Consider the following 24476-nt stretch of genomic DNA (forward strand, 5'->3'; position numbering starts at 1 on the left):
TATGCATAGACTTTATTTGTTTCATTGTTTATAACTTTAATTGGTCATCTCTGCCTTAATTGCTTGCCCGTATAACTTGGGGATTCTTACTGGTTCTTTATTTGGTATGGTTTGGTCTTTTTTGCCTTAATTAAACCCTATTGTTACCGTTTGTCTAATTGCCCCTAATTAAAGGAGTCTATTCTGAACTCCTTATGTGATTGGATTCTGATTTCCCTTAATTGTTGATTTCTGATTCTTTTACCTTATTGGCTCTACTCCCGAACTGCTATATAAGCACTCTCATTCTGCTCCTTCAACGAACACTAGTTCCTCCACACTCTTACACTCTGAAAAAACACTCTTTCTGCCCCCTCTGCTACTTGTGATCTTTTTTATTCTAGCCGGCTGCAAGCCAAGGCTGGAAATTGTGCAACATCTGTCTTACATCTTGTGTTTTCTTTCTCTAACTAGTATGCTTCTGATTAAATTTCAGAATTCAAACCTATGTGTTTATTTACTGTCTTAGTTCATCATCCCTAAATTCATTCCTGCTTTCGTTTATGCTTACCTAGCATGCCAAATACTGCCTTATTCAAATATACAATTAGCATGTCCCTATCTTACTTGTCTGTTCACTATCCTGTTTAACATGTCTGGCATATGTAACTAGCCTGTTTGATTGACTAATGTTTATCCAGCATGCCTAAACTTTGCCTTTGTGTAATTAGCATGCCTACGCTTGTTAATACTTGCCTAGCATGTTCATTTAAGTCCTTGCCTGTTCTACCTGCTAAGGGTAACTGCAGTTTATATGTCCTCAAACATGTTTTTGCTGTGATCCTTGTTTCAATGACCTGCATTCTATCTAACCTATCAGTTCTGTAGAATCCCTTGAGAATTCTATGCATCCTGTTGTTTATATGCTCCATTAAGGCGTATTCTATGTGTTCCCCAACCCCTCTTTCCTTGTGTGGAAATTGTTTGTCAAAGTATTTTTCTAAGGCTATTTGTTCTGTGACTTGTGTTCTGATTGCAAAATTGTTTTTCATACTTTCCTCAAACTATCTTTACCTCTAAATTGGTACTGGTTTTCAAAAACTCTTTTCACTCCTAAGACCTTTCTTTATACTGTTTATCAAACTCTTTCAAATCATTATGCACTCTCACTTACTCTTAGTTTACTAAGTCCTTCCCCTCTGGTATGTGTACTGCCTTGAGACCCTTGAGATCTCTCTGAACTCTAGCATATTAGGGCTGGCACTTCCACACTGCACATAAATCAGTTCTTTCTTGAGGAAGGTCTGGGTGTGAGCACTGCCCGGGATCCTTGAGGTCCTTAGGGAACTCTGACACACCTAGACGTGAAATTGGCTATGGAACTTTGAGCACTTGAGGCTACTGAAGGCTTGGAAACTACTTTGGGCCTACTTCAGGCTCCCTATAAATTAATGTATATTTGTATTTATGTAATTAATTCAGTTCTTGGTCTGTAATAATCTTTGTAAACAGATATTGGGGAAATTAGTAAACTGGGAGGGATTATTATACACATTTTGTTGGGGAATGGGNCTAGCGACGAACTGACTCAATCTCACGAGCGATATCAACAACCTCCTCAAAAGTAGCACCTGACACCCTCTCCTTGGTCATGAGAATCTGAAGCTGATACGTGAGGCCATCAACAAACCTCCTGATCCTCTCTTTATCCGTAGAGACCAACCAGATAGCATGACGAGCTAACTCTGAGAACCTCATCTCGTACTGCATCACAGTCATATCTCCCTGTCGCAACTGCTCGAACTACCTGCGCAGCTCCTCCTTGCGGGACTGTGGCACATACTTCTCCAAAAAGAGAGCGGAGAACTGCTGCCAGGTAAGGGGTGCCGCACCAACAGGCCTACGCCTCTCATAAGCCTCCCACCAAGTGGAGGCAGCTCCAGTAAACTGAAAAGTAGTGAATGCGGTCTCCAGAATACTCGTGGTGCGAAGAATCCTCTGACACCTACCCAAGAAACCCTGGGCATCCTCGCCCTCTACACCACTGAAAGTCGGAGGCTGAAGTCTACCAAACCTCTCCAATCTGCGCTACTCGTCCTCTAGCATAACCGGATCTACATTACCTTGAGCAGCTGCCACCGGTTGGGCTGGTGGTGCCTCCGGTGTCTGCAATCCCTGAACAACCTGCTCGGGTGTGTGGGCGACGGGAGTCTGAGTGCCTCCTCCGGCCTGAGAAGTGGCTGCGGTAGTAGAAACTGCGATCGCCTGAGCAAGACTAGTGCACACGGTCAAGATCTGAGCCAAGATCTCCTGAAGACTCGAGATGACAATAGGCACAGCCGGTGCCTGAGCTGGTGCTGCTGGAGCGTCCACAACTGGGATCTGATCCTGAACTAGGGCTGCTGGTGTATCTGCAGGTGCTGCCCTAGCTGGTGTGCGGGCTACACCCCTGCCCCTACCACGGCCTCGACCGCGTCCTCGGCCTCTAATGGCCCCAGCTGGTGGTACTGGTGGTCGTCCATCCTGACCGGTAGCGCGTGTCCTCACCATCTGTGAGAGAATAGAATGACAGAAGTTTAGTACTAGCATCAACAGATTCGTACGACAGGAATTAGAGAATAAGAAGTTTTCCTAAAGGTTCTGTAGCCTCCCGAGGATAAATACAGACGTCTCCGTACCGATCCGCGAGACTCTACTAAACCTGCTCATGACTCGTGAGACCTATGTAACCTAGGCTTTGATACCAACTTGTCACAACCCTAAAACGGACCCGGTCGTGATGGCGCCTATCGTGAAACTAGGCCAGCCGACACAAACCCACAAACTAATCCAACAATCGTAATAAGTCATTTAAAAGTCATTAATAAGCTGAAAACCGAAATGTAAGATAGCATAGAACGGTGCGGAAATAAAACACAGCCCGACATCGGGGTGTCACCAGTCATGAGCAACTACAACTTGTCTAGAAATACGAAAAAGATAACATAGTCTGAAGCAAACTAATACAAAGCGAAATAAAGATAGGAAGGAGAAACACTGGGCTACGAATGCCAAGCAGCTACCTAGTCAACTCCGAAAGCCTCCTGGAAGACAAATCAGCACTCGCTAGCGTGACCCGAGACTCCTGGGTCTGCACACAAGGTGCAGGGAGTAATGTGAGTACGCCAACTCAGTAAGTAATAAAAGTAAAGGCAGCTGAGCAGTAAGAAAACACGTAAACCACAGCATGATGCTACAGCAAAACAGTGTAAGTCTAGAACAATGCAGTAAGGCAGTAAAACTCGTAAAAAAAAACATCTTAGTTCAGAAAAATCCTTTTAAAAACACTTTTCAATAGTTTCAAATGAGTGATGAAAGCAGTGAGTAAAAGGATAGAAACGTAAAACCGCCCCTCGGGCAAAATATCAATAGAACCAGCCCCTCGGGCTATCTCACAATCACTCGTGTCAACCCCTCGGGCAATAACATGAAATAACAACAGCCCCTCGGGCAATATCACATCTCACACTGGGTACCCGCGCTCACTGGGGGTGTACAGACTCCTGGAGGAGCTCCTACAGCCCAAGCGCAATAACAAACCATCTCGTGGCATAATCAAACATGCAATTTTAGAAGGACGAACACCACTTAAGTAAAGAGGCAACTTTGAAAATATATGCCAAATACAATACTTATGTATTGTATGTGGCATCACTTCAGAGATCGCTGGCTTAATGCTCGGACACTGGTCAGTTATAGTCGCATCTGGATGAACATTTCCCATGGCCTCAAGCCAGGGTCTAAAAACCAATTTATAACTATCGATATCTTCATGAGACATGAGAGTACATCTTAGTAAGATGGACCGTCTATGGTGATTGATGCCAACAAATATAACACACGGCATATTATATCGATTCACAAGGTACGTCGTATCAAAGCATATCGCATCATAGAATTGCTCATACAACGCCTTACAGTGTGAATGCACCCATACCACATTTTGCAGCCTACCAATGTTATCAACGTCTATTGAATAGAAAAACTCCCTATCCTTTACCTGCATTTCACAAAAAAAGTTGAGCACTGACTGTGCTTCCCCTTCTTGCATTTCAAAATTCCTACTCTTCAAAATAAAATTTCTACAATCTTTTAGAGTGCAACCTAAATTTTGCTGTCCACCACGTTGAACCTCAGCAAGTCTAATATTCTTGAAGGGTCTAATGCTAGATCGATCATGAGCTACAAGATCCCTTTTCAAAGAATCACAAACAGACCTACGTCCAGCCATCAGGCGTAATATGGAAGGGAACAAATCATGATTGTGATCGTGAACGACCTTAGAGACGCGCCAACAACCAGAATCATCCAAAATAGTAGTGAGCCTGGCTTTACAATTGTTACTCTTGGTGGTAAACTTAGTTCTGCGAATCCTAGCCCCATCACAACAGTAAGTTATGTACCTAACAGTGTCACCACCCTTCTTATTGGAATTTCTTTTGACGACAGAGAATCCTTTCAATCGTGCATGTTCTTTGTAGAATGAAAACAAAGAATCTTTATCTCTAAATCGCATTCCAGAGATTGGACCTACAACCACATCATCTTCAGTGAATTCATTCTCCATTTCCTGATCAACATCACATAACTCTAACTCATTTCCTAAAAACTGCTCCTCATCATTGTCAACTTCTCCATAATATTCTCCATCGGGTTCTTCATCGTCATCATCATCTAAGTGCACATCATTGTTGAAACTGTCGTAAGAATCAACATCGACCCATTCGTATTCATTCAACAAACTGTCGTCCGATGTCATCCCTAAAGATCTGTACAACTCGTCCCTAACTCGATCAAACCTATTATCTTGATTCATATTCATGGTTGTTGTATTTGTGTTGTGTTCATTTGGATCCATATTTTCTTGCACTGCCAATTTTTTTTAGTTTGAATCCATTATTAGATAAGGAGGAAATGTCCACTTTGAATTGGTTTGATAAGGAGGAAGTATTGATACTACTAAATCTGATGAATTCAAATTTCTTCCTCCTACTAAATCGTGTACCGTATTTTTTTTTAAAAAAAATACAATAATTTGCTGTACACATAAATTACAATGGAAATACAATATAATGTAAAGACTCTTCAGCTTCCTCCATATGTGAACATGGATGATTTTCATACAGCTCAATGCTTGGGAATAGCAAGAGCCTCTCCATATTTAATTTTCTATTTTGGAGGGAAAAATTGTAGGGCTAAATAATTAGGAGATCGTTGATGTAATTTCACCCGTGTGGCCACAGTTGGGTCACAATCAGTGGCGGATCCAGCATTTTAAGATAATGGGTGCTCATTATTGATTGGTGCTAGCAAATGATGTGAGGAGTCGGATTGATATGGACGGATTGAATACGTTTTAGACAACACAAATAAAATTTTCGAACCACTCATATTTAATAAGAATAAAACATAGATTGAATAACGAAAAATATGAATAACCATATTTTCTTGCACATTATCATTATTGTGAGGATTCCAAACCACAATGTAGGTTGTCAAATTTGGTGGTGGTAAATTGAATTTTTTTTTTCTTGGGCCACGATGAACTAAATGAATTGAAGAAAGAAAAAATGGCAAAAGTTAAGAACAAAAGGAAAAGACATGTAAAAGGGAGACGAAAAAGAAAGTCAAAGAGTGCACTACGTAAGAATCAAACTCCGAATCACACAGAGCGCATACTTTGATTTCATTAATCAGTAGCACCCACCAATCTATTTGAGTAATGGGTGCTCACCTCCATTTCATGCAAAATTGTCTATAAAATTATATGTTCGATACCATGGGCAGCACTCAATGGACAAAATAATCTTTTGTGTAAGCAATATGTGATTTATACACATTGTACCACATATCTTAAGCTGCAAACTGTTATGCTCTATTAAATTCAATTTTGACAAATATTTGGTGAGATATTTTAATAAAGGCGACATTTCGTTTGGATGATAAAATGAAATCTATTTTTTCTTGTCACACGTACTGCGTGGAAAAGAAAAATCACATGATTGGATTAAAGTCAAAAACAGACCATCAAAACTTACAGTCAACTAATACAATAATGTACCTTGAGTTTTCTTATACTTCCCCTCTTCCCGAATTTCCATTGCAATAGTAGTATTTTTCTTTAAGAATAAAATTCAAATTCAAATCTCCCAAGTATGCAGCACGTTCCCACTTCCAGCAATAAAGAAACCACCGAAAAACTGCTTCTCAAATCTCTATAAATTGTCAACCAATCACCATTTATGGCGATCAATTTCCAAAATCCTGAAAACCCACTTTCTGATACTCACAATTTTGCTTGAACAAGCAAAAAACCAAGTGAAGAAGCATAATGATAAACAGCACAACTGAAAGCAGCGATGTACCTACACAGAAGTACCACCTACCAAAGCGCATAATACTGGTCCGTCACGGCGAGAGCCAAGGGAACAAGGACGACAACGCCTACAGCGTCACCCCAGATTACAAAATCCCTTTAACTACACGTGGGATTGAGCAAGCCAACCAAGCTGGGTCCCGCATTCTTGATGTTGTCTCCGACCACGGATCATCGGACAACTGGAAGGCTTACTTCTATGTTTCTCCTTACGTCCGCACGCGCTCCACGCTCCGGGAGATTGGCCGGGCATTTCCGAGGAATAGGGTGCTTGGGGTGAGAGAAGAGTGTAGAGTTAGAGAACAGGATTTTGGGAATTTTCAAGTGGCTGAGCGCATGAAAGTGATTAAGGAGACACGTGAGAGGTTTGGGAGATTCTTTTATCGCTTTCCTGAGGGTGAATCCGCTGCTGATGTTTATGATCGAGTTTCTCGTAAGCATTTTGTATACCCTCTCTCTCTCTCTCTTTGATTTTGCAATATTATATGTATCATTTGTTATAATACCATGTTTTAGTTCCCCTTTGTTTTGTCTAGCAAGAATGTTAAAGCAATATGTCACGTCCTTGTCCTTAGTCGTTAACTAAGTACACGTGCGGCACTTGACAACTCGATCACGATCTTGCACAATTTGCTCACGTTCTTGCTATGCCAAGTCAGCCTTACTACACTCAAGATCGCTAAGAGAATGGTAGAAAGAACACAAGAGAATTGTTAAGGAAGCTTTGTATTAGAGATAACTTGAATTGTTTGCTTGGTGAATTACAAATGAGTGGCCCCCTTTATATATTCTCTCCAAACCTAGAAGATTCCAAAGACTTTCCTAGCAAATCTATAGGGATATAGGGTCTTCCTCAGGAAATGTACATATTTTTCTAGAATCTTCTCACAAATGCTAGCCTTCCTCCTATATAAGCTTCCACATGGCATTAATATATGCCAAATGGCGCTTATGTGGCATGATGACATGGCGGGTCATCACAAATAGATGTCTAAAAGATTGAATCTTTTCTATATTTTGAAACTCTTTAATTTAAAACAAAAGAACCCTTTCATTTTTATTATCATTTTAATTTTAACATGCTCTTGTAGGAGTCATTCAGTATATGGTTAAGATGACAAGATTCTGAGGGTACTTTTGGTCTATCATATATAATTAGCTATATGCATAAAATGTATGCCTTTTTATCTAAGACTGTGTCTAGTCAAATTTCTTCATTAAAAATGAAATAGAAGGTGTGTGGAATTGTTGAGGTGAGTAAATGTGGATCCTACAAACTTTGTATAGCATTAAAGGTGTATCAAAATAACTTATTTGGGCAAAAACTTTAACAAGATTTCAATTTGGACAATATTAGTAATAACTCAAGATGGAAACCAAGACCAAGCTTCTTGGGAATGGGATGTATCTTTTTGATAATTGACTATTGATGAAGAGTGCAGAGAATTAATTTAATTTTAGTTAGTGGACTCTAAAAATAGTTCAAAAGGAAAGAGCAGGTTAATTACTTTTGTGACAGAGGGACTATTCTGTTATTGTGATTTGATGAGTTGTGCTTTGGTTGCTAACACGCATTTTTCGAGCTTTTACCGCAAGAGGTTCATTTTGCCGAGGGTCTATTGGAAACAACCTCTCTATCTCCACAAGGTAGAGGTAAGGTCTGCGTACACACTACCCTCCCCAGGCCCCACTATGTGGGATTATACTGGGTATGTTGTTGTTGTTGTTGTTGTACCACAAGAGGTTCATTTCGTATGGCGTCTTACTAGTAGTAAAGACTTGCTGCATAAGCATATGGGGTATGGACCTTTTGCTAGAGATAGTGTACTAGGTCATTTTATCAAGTTTGATACTTCTGAGATGCAATCTTTATCTAGGAGTTTAAAATGTATTTGAGAGCTTTCTGGCATTTTATTTTTTACTATGGTGGGGGAGATTTTGTGGGGTTTTTTTTGTGTGTGTGGTGGGGGGGGGGGGTGGGTGGTGGGGTGGGTGGTGGGGTGGGTGGTGGTGGTGATGTTGCTGGTTTGGAATAATTAGAGAAAGTCTCCTAGAAAAGTACCAATTTTAGGGGAAAATCTCTTTTGGTTTAGTGCACTTAGTTCTAACCAAGACGTTTGTGGTTTGGCTTCCACCAAGATTAGGTCATGCTGTAGGTTCTATAATTAGCGTGATGTTTAGGTTGTTATGACATCCATTGCTGTCGCCAGTCAAAGGCGTGATGGCTTTCAGTGTGTCCCGCTCTTGTGATTTGTGCGTTAAAATATGTTGGTGGTCGTAACCTTGCATTCCTGATGTCCACATTGAAGTAGTATAACAATGTTGGACCTGTTAACTTTGTACTGTTATAAAAACAACTCATACTAAAAGAGGTGCAAGTAAGCCAGCCTTACAGTCTGCCCAATATGTTGTTCATATTGCTGAAGAAAGGCCAAAACTTAATTTGCTACAGGCGGATTCTTCCTTTTGATTGCATTGCAATTCTTCTATTGATTTACTTGAATATTATATTTGCTGGCCCACGTTCTAAACTCTCATACATCTCCTGGATATAATTTTAGCTTTGGGTCTTGCCACAACTTTACTCCTTTTCTTACAAATTTTCTTTTGATTGATCCCAACTGTTATTCTGATTGAAAGTAAGATGCAATCTATAAACCATCAATTAAATGGATGATGGCGTCCAGGATATCAATTTATGGTTTATATGATATAATGTAACTGATACAACTAACAGTTTGAGACTTCAAGTTACACTAAGTTCAAGTTGTTTGCTTCAGCAGCCAATTTAGTAAGACTTGATGACATAATGGAAGTCTCAGTACTATTTTACATAAAGAATGAATTAAAAGTCTGTCTTTTTTCAGGATAGGGATTAGAAACTCATAGCAGTTTTGCTCTAGAAATCTTATTTTAGACAGACTGTAAATGCTTGGTCCAACAGGTTTTATGTCAAATCCCGGTCAATGTACAGGAAGAACAAGAGCTTATTCTGCTTTATATCTACAAGAGCGGAAGGCATCTTTTCCAAAACTGTATTAAACGCAATCTTATGCTTCACATTTAACACCACTGGAGAAAATCATATCTTCATGGCAACAATCACTAATGTTTTTGAAGAGATATGAAATTCTGAAGAATGGCTTGAAAAAACCATCTTTTCAAGGGAAAAAAATGTCTTCTTCCCTTCAATACTCAATGCTGGAAAGGTAAAGAAGCTTTACCAGCTGGTAGGATGGACTTCAATTTTGTTTTGTGATCCTAGTTCTGCTTGCCAAAGATCCATGTCTTGTTTGAAATCAAAGTTTGGTGTAATTATAGCCTTAATTTCAATTAGTTTGAATTTAGGGATCTTAAGGGTTAACTAACTCAAATTTTGCGAGACCAAAATGATTTTTTTAACTTAAGTGGATGATATTGATTCAGTTCAAAAACTTATTTTATACGCAATAGCGGGATGTTACATTACAGGGTGACGTAATAAACACTATTTTTTGTTTTCATGTGTCCACCAAAATTCGCTCTGTTATGGTAGTAGTTGGTTTCTTTCATTTGTTATTTGAAGAAAATGCAGCTGGTTGTCTAGTGCTCTGAATGAGGATGCATTTAATTAAGCTGCAATTCAGAAGTCTGAAGTTTGATACTTAATTTCATCTTAAAACTTTTGTAATGCAGATTTTCTTGAATCTCTATGGAGGGATGTCGATATGAAGAGGCACCATCACGAACCTAATGATGAGTTGAATCTTATAATTATATCCCATGGTCTGGCCAGTCGAGTCTTTCTAATGAAGTGGTTCAAGTGGACAGTTGAGCAATTCGAGTACTTAAACAATTTAGGGAATTGTGAGTTTCGTGTCATGGAATTAGGGGCTGGTGGTGAATATAGCTTGGCAGTCCATCATAGTGATGAAGAGATGCTAGAATGGGGGCTATCCCCAGAGATGATAGCAGACCAAAAATGGCGGGCTAATGCTAACAGGGGTTCTCTGAATGATCATTGCCCTTGGTACCTTGATGCTTTCTTTGATCATCAAGCGGATTCAAATGACGAAGATGGTGAAGATATGAAATGAAGCAACTCGTTGTGCCCCTAGCATAGCACTGTTGCCGTGCATTCGTTCCAATTCATTACTTGCTGTTGTATTGTTCATTTGGTTAACTGACAGAATTTCTGTAAGCTCTTTAAAAGATTCATGTAGTTGTTCCAGTTTTAGGCCCTGTAGACGTTTGTTTCCTCTTGTAGGCATTATCAGTATCAATTTCTTGTAAATTTATAACCTTCAGTTGTATATTTAATATTTAACATCAAGGACGAAAAGTGACGATCTAACCCGATGGAGATTGAATTAGTATTGAGTCTATTGACTTCACAAAGTTTATACCAGCTTTCACTGCTAAAAGTATTGAGACCGGTGTTTGTATTTTAACCAGTTCCCATAATTGTCCTATATATACTTTTGGTGATTGATATAAAGACATTTGATGCTATTACTAATCTTTAAACGTAAAAGATAAATTTTGAGCATGAGATAAGAGTTTTGCATCAGAATGAGCCAAGTTTTGTGAAATTGAGAAATGAAACTATATAAATATGACCCCATATGTTTTCCAAAGTTGAGCCATGAGTTTTTCTGTTAAGTATATACGAGTTATGAGCTTTTAGACTTGAGCTACAGGCGTTGTTGATTGATATTGAACAACAGCATCAATATGTCATATATTTCTAAAAAATTATGTCGTACAATTCTAAACAATTAGTATAGCTGAGGAAAATTTTTGTCACTGCATATTTCTCCAGTAAGATCAGATTGTCTCTTCGTGATATTCCAACAAAAGGACATACCACTATATAAGGAGAACAAACAAAGTTAATTGACTTAATTAGGGAAGTCTTTTGATTATGACAACTACAAATTTGAAATTGTTCTTGTAATTTCATGTGCAACTGTAAACATATGTATAACCTAGCTACATATTTACTTACCCAAGTTTACAAAAGAATTTTACACAAGGACGGACAAGTTGATATTCCCTTACCACTCAATTAATAATTTTAAGGAAGTGATTCCTAGTTTATCTCCTATGAGTGGTCTGTTTCAGCCAGACCACCCAAAGAAGTCGACAATGGAAGAGAAATTGTTTTCCGAAATATGAACTACAGTGTAATTTTTTCTATCTTCAAAGAAAATGAATTAAAAGATGTAACTTGATTGTTTAAGTGAGAGTACTTTATTACATAATTTTGCCGTTTGTTTAGGGCCAACATTCTGCAAGACACGTTAAATCAATATATATTGTCTAGTCCCTTTTGACAGGTTCTTACTTTGTCTTTGTATTGGTCGAAATTTGGACTGGACTTAATAACTGTAAATGGGCGTGGTCAAGGATTGAGCCGACCACGGCACAATGCCGAGGAGTCATCTTAAGAAGGATTAGTGCCGAGGTCAAGTAAAGAACGCACGGAAGCAACGGTATAATAAGTTTAGAATAGAAAGAAGGAATATTCCATTGGATATTCTTTCTGTTGTACTTTTTAAGGTTTCTTAGGAATATCCCCTATAAATACGAAGAGATAAAGAACAAAAAGGGGATCTTCACTTTTCTGATAAGAACACATTGTAAAGGGTTGACTACAAAGAATATACAAAAGCTTGTCTTGTCCACGGAAAACATTGTTCGATATATGCTTTTTATTCACAAGATCCAAAGATTCCTTATCCATCTTCAGTTTCTATTACTCCACGTTATTGTCAGGAAGGAGAATCATCCAAGTCATCTAATATTTGGGTGATAAATTCTTTCTTATTACATTTATTGCATGCTTTTATTACTACATTCATTGAGCATTTGTAGTTGGTATACAACATTTTCGGATTCAACCATACATCATCAACACATCTAAACGTTAGATCTAGTGGTTATTATATTTAACTAGGATTCATCCTCTATTTTCTCATTAATTCGTTTTAAGAAAAGGTTTAGCACTTTTTGGTAAAACAATTTGGCGCCGTCTGTGAGGAGTTTCTAGTTAAAATTTTAGCTTCTTCTAGATTAAAAAAAAACACGACAACAGCCATCTTTTTCTCGTTTGCACGAACTAACAATGGCAGGGAAAGGAGATGAAAGACAAAAAGCAGTAGTAGGCGTCACTACTAACCTCCTGAACACCATCAACGAGGTTGACAGAGAAGACGAGGACAATGTGACGCCGAGTGCCACACCTAGGCGGAGTGACTCACCTCCTCCTCATGAAAGTGTGACCACTTCACGCGAAAGGGGGGCCTCCACGTCCACAACTGAGGAAGCGCCGCCAACAGTGAAAACGCTACTAGAGGTGTGGTTGACAAGTACTCTAAACAACATACTCGACAGACCCGTTCAAGGGGCGAATAGAAGCACCATACAAGCAGATACCACAGCAACCGCCAACGAGCAACCTGCTCCCGCTCCTCTCCCAACAGGTAACACTTATACCGTTGTTGATGCAGGTAGCGACGCACTTGCAGCCATTGTAAAGAAGATGGAAGAAATGGAGAACAAGAATAAAGCGGTCCGCGACCAAATGAGGGAGCATCAAGAAAGAGTTGATAAGATATCGGGCGCCCCGAAACTGCTACCAAAATGGGACGTCGACCGATTCGTCGAACAACCGTACAACGAGGAGGCAGCCCCACATGCCATACCCAAGACCTTCAAAATGCCACCATATTTGAAGATATACGATGGTACAACAGACCCCGAAGATCAAATCATTCATTACGTCACACCAATAAAAGGCAACGACCTCTCAAAAGAGCAGGTACCATCAATGTTACTAAAGAAGTTCGGCGAAACCCTAACAGGGGGAGCCTTAACATGGTACTCACAATTACCAGCACTTTCAATAACAAAGTTCGAGGAAATGGCCGACAAGTTCGTCACTGCCCACGCCGGGGCTAAGAAGGTAGAGGACAGGGTGAATGATATATTCGCCGTCAGACAATTGCCTGGCGAGGGACTCAGGGACTTCCTCGCCCGGTTTAACAAAGTAAGAATAGCTTGCCAAACGTATCAGAAGGGATGGAAGTGGAAGCTTTCCAAAATGGATTGAACAGGAATGGGTCGAGGGCGACCAGAAAATTGTTAAGCTAACTCATGAAATACCCTCCCACCACTTGGGAAGAAATTCACAATGCCTATTGCGCCTAGGTGAGGGCAGATGAGGACGACCTCAACGGTCCAACTCAATGACTCACGTCAGTCCAAACGGAGTCGAGGAAAGACCGCCGTAATGACGGCCGGCAAGACCATCCAGGTCCACGCCTCAATCGGGACAGGCACCAACCGTATGTCAGAACGGCCATCCCATTATCTCCTCGCCATACAGAAGGGTCGTCCAGGCCGCATATAGGGACTCAGCGAAACGAAAGAGGTATGCCTTCACTCTTATCTGCTCACAATTTTTGCGTTTCCCCTTCAGAAATAGTGTACGTAGTAGAGAAGCTCGGCCCGAAGGTGAAGTGGCCACAAAAGATAAAGTCCGATCCAAGCACCAGAAAGTCAAACGCCCTTTGTGAGTTTCATTAGGAGCGGGGTCACAAGATCGAAGACTTCATAGCCCTACGGCAAGAAGTGGTGAACATGCTTCACCAAGGACACCTAAGGGAGCTGATGAGCGACCGAGGAAGAGCCAACTTCGGCCGCGGACGAGAACAACACCAGGGCCCTCCAAAGCCACCCTCCCTCGCCCGTACCATCCAAATGATCATCGGCGGAGGCGATAAAGCAGCAATCAATCACGTAAAGTTCACCACCACACATAAGCTGAAGCGGTCGATCACCCATGAACGGTATGATGACCTCGAAGACAGTATCATCTTCGATAAGTCAGATACCCACGGTTTGACCTTTTCTCACTTCGATGCTCTTGTCATTACTTTATGTATTTCAAAAACTGATGTAAAAAGAATAATGGTAGACGATGGGAACGGCGCGTTTATTATTCACCCTCGAGTTCTCACACAAATGAGACTCGAGGAAAAGATAGTACCACACTGCATAACGCTAACTGGTTTTAACAATGCAGTTGAGCAAACCTTAGGAGAGATAACGATGCCCGTTCTGGCCAGAGGCGTCACCCTAGAAACAACATTTCATATCATGAACCAGGACACAACTTACAACGCCATCATAGGGCAACCCTGGATACGCGCCATGAGGGCCATCCCGTCCAGCTTATATCAAGTAATCAAGTTCCCTACTCCGTAGGGGATATTTAGCATCCGAGGCGAACAACGCATATCCCAAGAATGCTACCGCATCGCCAAGGATTGTACACACACTCAACAGTTAAAGGGAACAGGCTCAGAAGCATAGCAATTACCAAAGTTGGGGTCCAAACCCGACGAACAAAAAAACATCATAAAGGATCCCGACATCGTGGAAGCCACGAGGTCAACGATAGAAGACCTCTACCCCGTCCAACTAGACAACAACGACCACAGTAAAAAGGCTTACATCGGCCATAAGCTCTCAGAACCAGGTAAATTTCATAAATTTTTAATTGACAATGCCGATCTGTTTGCTTTCTCCCATGCAGATATGCCAGGTATCCCGAAAGACATTGCCACGCACAAGCTGAATGTTGATCCGCTCTACCCACCAGTACGACAAATCAGAAAAAAGTTTATTGCTGCAATCAACGAGGCCGTCTACGAAGAGCTAGAGAAATTTCTCACCAACGATTCCATTCGAGAGTCAAAATACCCCCAATGGGTCGCCAATGTGGTCATGGTGAAAAAGAAAAACGGGAAATGGTGCATGTGCGTGGACTTTACGGACTTAAACAAAGCCTGTCCGAAAGACTCTTTCCCCGTGCCTCACATCGATCAACTCATCGACGCAACAGCGGGGCACGAGTTATTAAGCTTCTTGGACGCCTACTCAAGCTACAACCAGGTCCTCATGGAGGAGGAGGACTAGAAGAAGACCACTTTCATCACCCACCAAGGAAAGTACTGCTACAGAGTCATGCCATTCTGGTTCAAGAACGCAGTGGCGTCATATCAAAGGATGGTCACCAAGATGTTCAAGGACCAACTCGGCAAAATAATGGAAGTTTACATAGATGATATGTTGGTCAAATAAAAAATGAAGGAAGACCACATCGACCATTTGAAGGAAGCCTTTGATATACTAAGGCAATACGGCATGAAGCTAAACCCCGAAAAGTGTGCCTTCGGTGTAACCTCGGGCAAGTTCCTCGGCTTTCTGGTGTCACAATGAGGCATCGAGGTCAATCCCGACCAGATCAAAGCCATTGAGGGAATACCCGAAGTATTGACCAACAAGAAACAAGTACAAAAACTGACCGGCCGTATAGCTGCCCTGTCGAGGTTCATCTCACGATCCTCTGGCAGATGCCACAAATTCTTCAACGTGCTTAAAAGGACAACGGACTCCAGTGGAATTCATAATGAATTGAGGCCTTAAGAGAACTAAAGGCATACTTATCTTCGCCCCCGCTCCTCGCCAAAGCAAAACCCGGTGAGCGCCTCCTGAAATACTTGGCCGTATCAGAGGTCGCAGTAAGTGTAGTGTTGGTCCGTGAAAATAAAGGTACGCAATCTCCAATCTATTACATTATCAAAACCCTGGTCGACGCCGAAATAAGGTACGCCCACCTCAAAAAGTTGGCCTTGGTAGTGGTCATAGCTTCACAAAAGCTTAGATCCTATTTTCAATGTCACCCCATATCGGTGGTCACGACCTTCCCCCTAAGGAGCATCCTACATAAACCCGAGCTGTCGGGGCGATTGGCCAAGTGGGCCATAGAATTGAGCGAGCATGATATAACATATCAGCCGCGGACAGCGATAAAATCGCAGGTACTCGCCGACTTCGTCGCCGATTTCAGTGCCAAAATAATGCCTGAGGCCAAGCAGGAAACTTCTTGTACCTCTCCCAGTTTACCCGACCTATGGGTCCTACACGCTGATGGAGCTTCCAACGCGTCAGGATCTGGACTGGGACTCGTACTCGCGGTCCCAACAGAAGAAGTCATTCGCCAGTCCATACGGTACCCCGATATGACTAACAATGAGGCCGAGTTTGAGGCCGTAATTGTAGGACTAAAGCTAGCTCTCAAATACGGAGCATGACGAGTCATCCTTCAATGCGACTCACAACTCGTTGTCAACCAAGTCACAGGGACTTTCCAAATCAAAGAGCAGAGGCTATAAAAATACTAGGCAGAGATTCATAAATTACTGCCGGAATTCGATGAATGTCAACTCGACCAGATACCTCGAGCACAAAACATCGAGGCAGACGACCTTGCCAAGTTAGCAGCAACCACCAAAAACATTAGAAAAGAAAACGTGGTTACCCTCCTCTACTCGTCAATAGACCAACTTGAGGTACACTCTGTAAATTTAACTTGGGACTGGCGCAACCGTATTATAACATATTTGCAGGAGGGAGTACTCCCATCTGACCAAAAAAAGCCAAAAATCTTCGAATGCAGGCGGCTAGATACAGCATCATAAACCACGACCTATACACAAGAACGTTTGGCGGCCCTTTGGTTAAATGCTTAGGGCCAAACCAAACAAGACGCGTCCTCGAGCAAGTACACAAAGGCCATTGCAGTTCCCATACCGACAACCGAGCCCTCGTTAGATGCCTCATACGAGCAAGCTATTATTGGCCCACCATGAAGAAGGAAGCCGCCGACTTCGTCAAGAAGTGCGAGCAGTGCAAGAAATATGCTCCTATGATACACCAAATGGGCGAGCACCTCCACTCAGTCACCTCGCCATGGCCATTCATAAATGGGGAATGGACATCGTGGGACCACTCCCAGGGGGACGAGGTAATGTGCATTTCCTTTTTGGTTTTAACTGACTGCTTTTCCAAATGGGCAGAAGCAGGTGCATTCGCCCAAATACGCGAACAGGAAGTTATCACATTCATATGGAAGAACATCATATGCTGCTTCGGCATCCCCAAAGAAATCAGCTGTGACAACGGACCCCAATTCACCGGAAAAAAGATCGCCAAACTCTTCGAGAAATGGCACATCAAGCGAATACTCTCCACGCCATATCATCCTGTAGGAAACGGCCAAGTTGAGTCCTCCAACAAAATAATACTAAACATCTTGAAGAAAAAGCTTGAAGATGCCAAGGGACTATGGCTGGAATTGCTACCAGAAGTGCTATGGGCATACCGCACCACACCAAAAACAAGCACAGGAGAAACGCCATATTCATTAGTCTACGGGACTAACGCAGTGATACCAGTCGAGGTTGGGGAACCAAGTTTGAGATACTCTAATGAGAGCGGACCAAGCAACGACGAAAATAGAAAGCAAGACCTTGACGAAGCGGAGGAGCGATGAGACATGGCATACATAAGAATGATAGCCCAAAAACAGCAAGCAGAATGGTATTACAACAAAAAGGCCAAAATACGACCACTCAAAGTCGGAGACTATGTACTCATGGCCAAAACACAGGCGAGTAAGACCCAAGAGAAGGTAAACTAGGAGCCAATTTGGACGGGCCATACAAAATCACGGCAGCAACAAACAAAGGATCATTCCAACTAGAAACAATGGAGGGAAAGCTACTACCAAACAATTGGAACGTCGCCCACCTCAAATACTTCAACTTCTGAGAACGGACGCCCTCCAAGTCGTACTCTTTTTCCCTCACCCGGGTTTTATCACAATTGGGCTTTATCGGGGAGGTTTTTAATGAGGCAACGAAGGGGACGTCTCGAAGTTCAAGTATAATTCATCCGCCTGCCTGTCGACTACTTCTCTAGGCCGAGCAATGAAGGGACTAGGTAGAATGGAACTTCTCAAATGTATGTATGGAATAAATAGAAACATGTAATGTTCTCCAATGAATGAAATAAACAAAGCAACGTGCAACATCTTTGCACAACTCCACCAAATCATTTTACATTCGACATTCAACCTCGCTCGAATCACTTTATATTCGACTCGCTCGAATCACTTTACATTCGACCTCGCTCGAATTACTTTACATTCGATCTCGCTCGAATTACTCGACATTCGACCTCGCTTGAATCACTTTACATTCGACCTCGCTCGAATTACTTTACATTCAACCTCGCTTGAATTACTCGACATTCGACCTCGCTCGAATTACTTTACATTCGACTCGCTCGAATTACTCTACATTCGACTCGGCATTGTCCTGGATGACCATCCCACATTGTGTCATGACTCTCCCTTATGATTTGCCGTCTAATGTCTCCAAACTTGGGCACGTAGACCCGCTGACCCCTGGTAAGCAATAGGCCATCTTCTACCCAAAAACATCTCGTTTTGCCCTGGTTGGCTAACTCGATAAGCTGTTTGGCTGCTGGATCATGTTGCATGCCTTTTTTTATAGCCTCACGAATGTCCCAACTTGCTGAAGTGATGGCAGCAAGCTCAGCTTTCCAGCTCAAGGCATCGGCTACAAAGTTACTTTTGCCCGGCTTGTACTCCATCACATAATCAAGCTCGGCCAAGAAATCCTGCAACCTAGCTATTTTAGTGTGAGCTTCTTCTGCGTCTAAAAGTAGCTAGTAGCCACATTGTCAGTCTTGACCACGAACCTCGACCCGAGCAAATAATGTCGCCATGTACGAAGGCAATGCACAATGGCAGTCATTCCTTCTCTTGCACTGTGTAACGCCGCTCCGTCTCGTTTAACTTGCGACTCTCAAACTCTATGGGACGCTTATCCTGCATCAGGACACCCCCAATGACAAAGTCTGAGGCATCTTTGTGCACCTCAAATGTCTTGGCAAAGTCAGGTAACACCAAGACTAGCTCCTCTGTTACAACTTCCTTAAGGCCTCCAAACGCCTTTTGACAATGCTCCGTCCAAACCCATGGCTTGTTCTTCTTTAGTAACTCGGTCAATGGTGCAACCTTTGCCAAGTAGCCATTGATGAACCGACGATAGTAGTTAACAAGGCCAAGGAAAGATATCAACTCAGTTACCTTTATAGGTGTGTCCCACTCCTGGATAGCACGTACTTTAGCCTCGTCCATGCGTAGCTCGCCATTGCTAATGACATGGCCCAAGAAGTGAACCTTTGATTGTGCAAACTCGCACTTCTACCTCTTGATGTAAAGATCGTTCTACTGCAAGACTTAGAAAACCTTCCTTAAGTTCTCAATGTGTTCCTCCAAGGTGTTGTTATGGATGACTATGTCATCTAAGTAGACTACCACGAACTGATCAAGGTAGGGATGGAAAATTTTCTTCATAAGGGTGCAAAATGTGGCCATTGCATTGGTTAAGCCGAAGGGCATCACCAACCACTCAAAGGCTCCATATCTCGTCACACATGATGTCTTTGGCTCATCCCCTTCTGCAATGCGAACCTGGTAGTAGCTATTGCGAAGATCCACCTTGGTAAAGTACTTGGCTTGCCCAAGTCTATCGAACAAGTCAGCAATGAGCGGGATCGGGTACTTGTTCTTCATTGTGACCTTATTAAGTTCTCGGTAGTGTATGCATAAGCACAACGATCCATCCTTCTTCTTCTAGAACAATACTGGCACGTCGAAAGGTGCCTTTGATGGGTGAATATGACCAGCATCTAGCAGCTCCTTCAATTGTTTCCTGAGCTCCTCTAGCTCAGGCGGTGCCATACGATATGGGGCGAATGTGGGTGGCTTAGCCCTTGGCTCCAACTCAATCTTGTGATCCACCTCTCGCCTTGGCGGCAAGTGCTTAGGCAACTCCTCGGGCATGACATCTTTGTTTTCCTCAAGTAACTTCTCTATGTAAGGCGGCAGTGTCTCTTGAAAACCCTTATCTTCCTCCAGACTTGCAATGGTTGCCACGAACGTCGGCTCCCCCTTATTGATCCCCTTAACAACTTGCATAACTGAAAGTTATGCTTGGCTATGTCCGTGTGGCATAGTCATTGTAGGTACCATGCAAGATCCTTCCCGCTCCATAACCAAGAGAAGTTGGAGGTAGGGGTCGATCAAAGTATGACAATGTCTAAAAAACTCTTGCCCAGTATGATGTCAAAGATATCCATAGCGGTTACGGTAAAGTTTGTCACACCTTTCCAAGCTCCCAATTTGAAAGCAACTCCATTAGCTACCCCACGAGCATTTTGTACCTCGGCATTCACGGTCTTAACACGAGAGTTGGTTGGAGCAAGCTTCAATTCTAGTCTCTTTGCGGCAGCCTCAGTCACGAAATTATGAGTTACTCCAGTATCCACCATTGCATGAGCGGGCTTGTTATTGATGGTGAGATCCACGTACTGATTTCCATTCTCGGTAGGTTGGATAGCTTGCTTCGTGACACCACCACATAATCCGATGTACCCAACCGTGCAGTTCCCAAACTTTCTCCTTGCGGCTGCTCCTTCCGCTAACGGACCATGGCGTTGAGGCTCTTTAGGTCAGGACAATTCCTGAAGTCGTGCGGCCCTCCGTATATGTAGCATCCTTTCTTCTCGGCTTGCGCCTTCTTCTCGGCGTAGACCTGACGACCGCTTGACTTTTTAAAATCTTGAGTCTCTGAGTATTGATGTTGTATCTCCTTGCCTTTGCCACGGTCTCTCCCACCTTTGTCATTGTTAACCTTTGACTCCTTGCCTTTGCCTTTGTCGTGCTTATCATACCTGAAATCCATCAATGATTTGACCTCCACTATGGCTTAGTCTATACCCGTGACTTGCCGTCATTGCAACTCCTGCTTAGCCCAAATTTGCAACCCGTCCATGAAGTGGAACAACAAGTCATCATTGGTCAGGTTGGGGATTTGAAGCATAAGGGTAGTGAACTGCTTGACATAGTCATGTATGCTCCCTATTTGCTTCAACTCCCTAAGCTTGCGCCTTGCCTCGTACAAGACATTGTTTGGAAAGATCTGTCGCTTGAATTCGGCTTTGAACTGGTTCCACGTGCTAATAGTACATAGACCTTTTCCACGTCGGTAATCTTCTTTCTCCACCATAGCATGGCAGTCTCTGAGAGGTACAGCACCGCAGTGTTGATCTTGGCCTCTTCGTCACTCACTTTGACGTGCCTAAAGTAGTTCTCCAAGCGCCAAAGGACGTTATTCACTTCTTTTGCATCACGGCCACCTTTGAACATCGGGGGTTTGGGAGCTCGATCTTGGTCTCCGTCATCACCACAACATTGCTGGCTGCCTCGGTCACGCTAGCATCGACATGCTCCTCGAGTGACTCCATCTTTGTTTTCATAGCATCGATAGTACTCAAAGCCTCTATGAATCTGCACTCCAAGGCAGTGATGGTTTGCCTTAGTTCCATCTCGGCCTGTGTACGTCCCTCCAAGTCATTTCGGATACTCTCAATCTCTTCAAGAGTGTGCCCCTTAAGAACACTAAGAGTGTCTTCCACCTTCCCCAAGCGTTGGCCAAAGATCTCTACGGCGTCCATCCCCGCATTCATTTTCATCACCCGTTCTTTACCGAGCGAGACGTCCCCGGACAGGACCTCCAATTCATCCTCGCTCGCCTCAATGGCAGATGGTTCTTGTGATGTAAGCCCTTCGTTTGACACAACCTCGGGTGGCACCTCCTGGATCTTGTTGGTGGCATTCCTCTTTGTGTTACGGCCGCTCTTGCCAGCAGCATCTTGGATGATGTTGGCTTGGGTGTTGGCAGCGTTAATTTCTCAGTCGTTCGCCATTCCCGTAGTTGCAACCTTTGCTCTGATACCACGTTGTCACGTCCTTAGTCGTTAACTAAGTACACGTACGTCACTTGACAATTTGCTCACGATCTTGCACAACTTGCTCACGTTCTTGCTATGTAAAGCCAGCCTTACTACAGTCAAGATCGCTAAGAGAACGGTAGAAAGAACACAAGAGAATTGTTAAAGAAAGCGTCGTATTATGGAAAACTTGAATTGTTTGCTTGGTGAATTACAAATGAATGCTCCCCCTTTATGTACTAGTCTCCTAGGGGCTAGTGTGTAAATATTAATTGTTACACAAGCTCTCAATATTTACAAGAAAAGGGCTTTCTCTAGAATTCTTTACAAGCCTAGAAAATTCCAAGGACTTCCTAGCAAATCCATAAGGATCTAGGGTTTTCCAAAGAAAATATTCATACTTCTCTAGAATCTTCTCAGAAATGCTAGCCTTCCTCTTATGTAAGCTTCCACATGCCATTAATATATGTCAAATGGCGTCTATGTGACATGATGATGTGGCGAGTCATCAAACTATTCTCTTATAAGTAACTTGTCCAAATAATTTATACAGCGTCGAGCAATATTGAACTTAAACTCCAGCTTATATATTGTACGTTTTCTAAGTCTCCGATGCTCAGTCCATGTTGAATCTTGGACCATCACTTTCTGATCACGCCCAACTATGCCTTATAAAAAGGACCAAGCGGTCGTTGCAAATATAATCCGGTTTACAAGTCCGGAGTCGAATCCCACAGAGAACTAAGGTTTAGCTACAGCTGTTCACTATCACCAAGAAGACAAGCTTGAACAATTCCTAACTTATAGATATTAAGATTCTTCTGTTTAACTAATTAACTAACAAATTAAAATAGTAAATTAACAACTAACGATACTGAGGGTTAGAGAAAAGATTAAGGAGGTCTAGAGTTATGATTTCCCCTATTGTCGGAATCCTTCCCGCTGTGTCTGCTATAATTTCGCCTAAGTATTCTCTACCGATCATGAGCACTCTTATTACCGTAAATCTCTCCCGAGTAAGTACGACAATTTACTAGACGCACTCTCCCAAGCTACGCTAGCTGGCTTTTAATACAGCTCACTTCAGATCTCACCCAAGGCTTCGTTATCCCTAATCCCGCCTTTAAACCCTCGGTTATTGATCCCTCATATACTCTGGGAGTGGTGTTGTTCAACAATTACCTAAATATGCACTCTCTCCCGAGTTATGCATACTAAATAGGCACAGCTAATTGAGAGCTCTTTAACCAACCACAATATAAACGTAGTTGAACAAATAGAGAAAAGTTATGGCTCAATTATATAAAAACATAACAAGAATTTATCCTACAAAAGGTTCTATCAAAACTCTAGATAACAAATTAGCTATTCATAATAGTATGTAAAGCTACAATACTAAAAGTCATAACCAACAATGAAAAATAGGAAGAGGAAGGAAAAACACGCAGAAGAATTCTCCGCCTTGCTCCCAATGTGTTCTTGCCTCCTTAGGTCGAATCTATGTCTCAAATCTATCCTCTCTCCATTCTTGGCCGGCTTCCTTGGTTTAATATAGGGTTTAGGGCTTAAANAAATCTGGCCCACTTGTACCTCAATATTTTTGATAGTTGCATCATGTGCATCCACCCTTTCATTTATCTTAGCGTTGGACCCAATAACCTGTAATCATTGCTTCAAGTCTTGCAAACCCGTCTTCCTGTATTCCACCCTGCTATTGCTGAGGTGGTGGTACCCTTGCTACTGATTATTGTACCCCTGTGGTCTAGGATACGGTGCCATGTTGTTGGGGGGTCTCATGCCTCCCATGTTTCCGGCGTTATACTGTGGCTGAGGTGGCCTGTACTGCTGCTGAGTCTGCTGACCCCAGTTCTAATTACCTTGCCTCTGACCCCCGTAGTTAGCCACATAGTTCATATCTTCAGGGTGCTGATGATGATGATAATGCTCTGTATTCCAAGGATTACCAATTGGCTGGCTAATGCAAGATGTGCACAAGCCCCCATTGGTAGTATCTACTATATGAACCTGCTGCTTCTGCCCTGATTCCTCCACCTTTTTGGTGAGGATGCTCATTTGTGTCAAGAGAGTTGCCATATTTTCAGCCATTGTATTAGAAGGATCGAGAGGCACTGAGTGCACCACTGGAGTGATAGGTGCATTCCTAGTTGTCCAACCCGAATTCTGCGCCATCTTGTCGAGCAAATTCTGACCTTCTCTCCAAGTCTTGCTCAAGAATGCCCCACCAGCAGAGGCATCTACGATATTCTTCATGCTGTCTGACAGTCTCATGTAAAACCGTTGTCCCAACATCTGTTCTGGAACACCATGGTGGGGACACATAACCAACATTCCCTTAAACCTGCCCCAT

The 24476-nt window shown here is 42.5% G+C and overlaps 1 protein-coding gene across 1 annotated transcript; it reads left to right on the forward strand.

Moving 5' to 3' along the window:
- Positions 1-6038: 6038 nt before the first annotated feature.
- On the forward strand, positions 6039-10788 carry LOC109210976 (phosphoglycerate mutase-like protein AT74). The gene is made up of 2 exons (XM_019374459.1): positions 6039-6827; positions 10070-10788. The coding sequence occupies exons 1-2, from the start codon at positions 6350-6352 to the stop codon at positions 10468-10470; spliced, it is 879 nt and encodes a 292-aa protein (XP_019230004.1). The 5' UTR covers positions 6039-6349; the 3' UTR covers positions 10471-10788.
- Positions 10789-24476: the final 13688 nt, after the last annotated feature.

This window comes from Nicotiana attenuata, unplaced genomic scaffold (assembly GCF_001879085.1).
Source record: "Nicotiana attenuata strain UT unplaced genomic scaffold, NIATTr2, whole genome shotgun sequence".
Lineage (NCBI taxonomy): Eukaryota > Viridiplantae > Streptophyta > Magnoliopsida > Solanales > Solanaceae > Nicotiana > Nicotiana attenuata.

Excerpts from the sequence above, each read along its gene's own strand:
- LOC109210976 (XM_019374459.1), top strand. The coding sequence starts at position 6,350 with ATGATAAACAGCACAACTGAAAGCAGCGATGTACCTACACAGAAGTAC. Across the intron at positions 6,828-10,069 it reads TGTTTATGATCGAGTTTCTC|ATTTTCTTGAATCTCTATGG; the intron begins GTAAGCATTTTG and ends TTTGTAATGCAG.